The sequence below is a fragment of the Quercus robur genome, chromosome 11 (genome assembly GCF_932294415.1).
Source record: "Quercus robur chromosome 11, dhQueRobu3.1, whole genome shotgun sequence".
Classification (NCBI taxonomy): Eukaryota; Viridiplantae; Streptophyta; class Magnoliopsida; order Fagales; family Fagaceae; genus Quercus; species Quercus robur.
The window spans coordinates 46,376,796-46,381,128 of record NC_065544.1 but is presented as its reverse complement, the minus strand read 5'-3'; the positions used below and the strand labels follow the sequence as shown (position 1 = coordinate 46,381,128).

The 4,333-nt window shown below is 37.6% G+C and overlaps 1 protein-coding gene across 1 annotated transcript; it reads right to left on the bottom strand.

Annotated features, from left to right (window-relative positions):
- Positions 1-726: 726 nt before the first annotated feature.
- On the bottom strand, positions 727-3,999 carry LOC126707477 (cysteine protease RD19A-like). Its single transcript, XM_050407133.1, has 4 exons — positions 3,485-3,999; positions 2,725-2,844; positions 1,311-1,557; positions 727-1,200 (listed from the first exon to the last, which is right to left on the bottom strand). The coding sequence occupies exons 1-4, from the start codon at positions 3,965-3,967 to the stop codon at positions 923-925; spliced, it is 1,128 nt and encodes a 375-aa protein (XP_050263090.1). The 5' UTR covers positions 3,968-3,999; the 3' UTR covers positions 727-922.
- Between the last annotated feature and the right edge of the window lie 334 nt (positions 4,000-4,333).

Below are 4,333 nucleotides of genomic sequence, written 5' to 3'. Positions count from 1 at the left end.
TCTCATACATTTGTGGGTATAAGGGGTATTTATACTGGAGTGAGAGGAATGTGAAACGTTAGGTTTTACAAAACAGGGGTGGCTCGTGGCTTGACCTCGCGACTTGACTGAGTCGCGAGATCCAGTCACGAGATAACCATATGGCCAGTTGTCCTGTTTTGTCCTGTAGTGCTCCAGCTAGCATGACTGTTCACCTTCTGGTACGCTTGGCACGTGTGCTGCGTCTGGCGGCTTGAAGCCACGAGCTACCCGCGAGAGCAAGTCACGAGTCTCTGTTTTCTTGCACACTCTTGAGCAATCAACACTCTATCTCACTCACTACCCTTACATCAAACCCACCTAAATACAGGGTTACTAAATGCTGAAATACAAGCAAATTTGACACGGAATAAAGTCAATAAAATTGTTGATTAAATTCAACCTTACACTATACCACCCTAGCGATGACTCACGGTTTTGAGTCCAAAAATCAATTTCTTCAAAAGTGAGAATATAAACAACCAATCAATGTGACTTGTGAGCTTTAGGACCCATTTGGTAATATTGTTCTAATAATGTTATTTATATATTTTAAAAATGTGTAAATAAAAAATATATAAAAATACGTATAATATTATTTAAAAACCGTATAATATTATTTAAAAACTGAAACATGTGTTTAAATGCAAGTAAAAAAAAGAACTTCGCAGTCAGCAGAAACATAGTACAGGAAAGGACACTCGGGGATTTAAAAAGGAAGAACATGCACTAAAAAACGTAAATACAGAGATTAATCCCAGTGAGATATTTCAATCTTCAATGTTCTGGGATAATTTGCGGGCTATAATGTCTGTGACATCAGGTTGCAATATAAATTACATGCCACATTTCTTATATATACAGAAATTTTAGTGTGATGAATATTCACTAAAATTCATGCCCCCTACTGTGAGGTGGTTTGGACTGCAGCAACAGTGGAGACCATGGAGTCGACTCCACAGATATTGCGGCCCCTGCAGATTTTATAGAAACCACTCTCTCCCCAGCTCTCACCCCATGAGTTCTTGATAATCCAGTATGGCTTCTCCTTCATTCGGACAGGAGCATAACCAGATGAGCCATAGCCAACCAGTAACACACCATGATCAAGCCTCTTTGAGCATATGTATGGGCAAGAAACTCCACCCACATATGTCTGCATGAACACCGCGTTGATAGCCACTACATTTAAGCAAAGAGAAGAGTTTGTTAATTGTAGTCAAATATAGCAAATGATACTAGTAGGATGTGTTCTTGTGGTAAAATGTCAATGCTGCAACAAAGTTGCTCACCTGCAAGGGGGCCATTTTTAACAAGGTTAGCAGCAATTTGATCTTCATCAAGTGAGACAACACTGAAGTTAGACACTGCTGCTGCAATCTTGCTCTTGTCAAATTTGCAGGTTCCACGGTCAGTACCAGTGTATGGATAATCTTTCTCTTTCATGAGTCCACCGGCTTTGAGTGTGTACTCAAAGGCACTGTTCATTAACCCGCCATTGCAACCAGAGTCACATGCGCCTGCCTCTTCTGGATCACACTGCAGAATAATACAAGCTTAATTTAGTAACTGAGTAAGAAAGAGCACAAGAACCACCCTTTTCACCACAGGTGCAAAAGAATCAGCATCTATAATTCATGGCACAGGTTTAACCATAAGATAGAATAGGAACTGAAAGCTTAGCTAATAGAATTCAAGTAATAATCTTCCATAAGGTGTTCCCAATTAAAAAATCAAACACAACATGTGAACCAATGATACTGCACATAGGAATTAAGAAACCATAGCAAAATAACCAGTAGCTTTAGGCAATAACTTGCTGTCAGTAATAAATTCCATCCTCAGTGCCAAATTCTATTGAACCACTCACAGAAATAGGTAATGCCAGAGGATAAAGATACAGATAGATAAAAAGGATAATAAGTTTAATACAACAAACATTAAGTTCTAGCGTAAAACGCATAAATATCATACCCACACTTTTTTAGAGATACATATTGGGCAAAACTAGTAAAAACCATTATCAATAATGACAAGATTAGTCAAAAGGTAGAACCAGAAATCATATATTGGGCAAAACAGAAAAAACTCAAGTTGGTGGACTATCAAAACCTTCCAACGAAGCACTATGATGGTTTTGCTTAATATCTATATTAAGAGAAGTATGACCAAATTTAGAAGTAACTTCCCACTCTTTATGTATATTTCCGGTTAAATTTCGGCCACATAAGACCTGTAGTAACAAGAAAACAAAACACAAACATTCTACAACCTATCACTCAACTCATCATTGTACTACAGCACCAACCATCTGATAAGTACAACTGCAATAAAACTCATTTTGTAACAAAAAGGAAAGATTTTTCAGTTTTCATGTCAATTTAAAGACAATACCACGAAACAGAGCATACACATTCTCCAACCTATCACTCCTTAACTCATCATTGTACTTGAGCACCAGCCATCCAATAAGCACAACTGAGTAAACACTTGATTCCGTAACACGAAAGAACAACTTTTCATATCTAATTAAGCCAAAAAAACAGACTTTGTATTATGCAAGATACCAAATAAACTGATCACACATTCACATCTACCATATACACTTAAATGCACAATTATGTATGTTTTTGCAAAAATAAAAAAATTAATCAAAATCAACCTTCATATTAAAGCATAATTAGGGAAAGGGCAAAAGAATTCAACCTCATGATCACAATCCACAAGCTGTTGCTCGCTGAGGCTAACGAGCTCCCCAGTGGCAAGGTAGTTAGCACCTTCCAAGGCCCCAGTTGCACTGAAACTCCAGCATGATCCGCATGATCCCTATTCCACAATCACCACCAAAATTAATAAACATACAAAACAAAAAACTCCACTGCTTTTATACAATTTTTTCAAACACAAAAACCAAATTTCAATACAATTTAAACAAAAACGAAATCAAAGCCAAAACATTTCCTCACACAGATAAAACACCAAAAACATTTTTTTTTTTATTAAAAAAAAAAACTTTGAAAATAACAATATAATTACACATCTAACCACTAACTTTAGAAATTTTTATTTCAAAATTCAATCTTAAAAAAAAAAAAAAAAAAATCAATCCAATCAAAACTAAACACGAATAGTAGCAAAAACTAAGAAAATAAATAAATAAACTTTTCCACAAACAGATCAAAAACCAAAAACTGAAATTACTTTACTAACTCAGAAATCTAATATATATATATATATATATATATCAAATTTACTTTAAAAGATCAGTTATTACTCAGCCTAACACAATAATAGTAAAAAAAATTAAAAATTTATATATAGAAAATAAAGAACCAGTCAAACACTTCCACAGACAGATCAAACACCAAAAATTCAATATTTAGCAACTCTGTAATCTAAAAATATAATAATAATTAAAATTAAAAATTAAAAAAAAAAAAGAAAAAAGAAAAAAGAAAAAAGATACCTGATTTTTGACTTCGGTGACAGCTCCGTGATCTCTCCAATCAAAATCTTCGGGGAGACCTTCGGTGGGAAGAATCGGAGCGGTGTTGGCATCGGTGGGGAGTCTGAGCCTCCGGCTACCTCTCAATCCCAAGACGGTCCTCTTGAACTCGGAGCGAGTCAGATCGGAGAACTGAGTCACGCCGTGGACCGCCGACGGGTCCATCCTCTGGTGTCGGCGCGCTCTCTTCAGATTCTTCTGAAAAACCTTGAACCTGAACGCGTGCTCCTCCTGGTTAGCGTACGACTTGCCGTACTTCTTCTTGAACAGCGTGAAGTGGTGCTCCGCCCCGAGCAGAGGATCGTCGCTCAGAGTCTCGCCAACGCCGGCATCGGCGTCGACGACTTGTCGGATCAACGCGTCGTCGGAGTTTTCTGGCAATGACGTCGTTGCGGAGATCAAGAGAAGAGCGGAGATGAGAAAGAGAGAGAATCGGTTATCCATTTTTTTTTTTTTTTGCTTTGTGAGTTTGTGCGTTGTGAACAGCTTTTTTATAAAGCTGAAAGGCCTCGTGAGGGTGGGATCTCCTGTGGTGAATTTCAGGATATGGATGGATCTGGGGCGTTGGTTACGTGGGACCTATGTATTTGAACGGTTGAGATGAGTTTCAGTTTTTAAATGCGTTGTAGAGGATACTACCACGGTGGCGTTTGACAAAGAATTTGTTTGCTTAGGGAGGGAGGTAAGGAGTAGCCAATGGGGAGATGACAGGTGGAGGGAATAGATTGCTAAAGTTGAATGGTAGTTGGTTATGTTTTGGGCTTTTTTAGGCTTTTTGATTGGACCTAATCTAGCTGTGTTTTCTATTTC

Coding starts and splice junctions, on each gene's coding strand:
- LOC126707477 (XM_050407133.1), bottom strand. CDS start 3,967: ATGGATAACCGATTCTCTCTCTTTCTCATCTCCGCTCTTCTCTTGATC. Junction 2,845..3,484: donor TCACCGAAGTCAAAAATCAG/GTATCTTTTTTC, acceptor ATTGTGGAATAG/GGATCATGCGGATCATGCTG. Junction 1,558..2,724: donor TTGTGGATTGTGATCATGAG/GTTGAATTCTTT, acceptor ATTATTCTGCAG/TGTGATCCAGAAGAGGCAGG.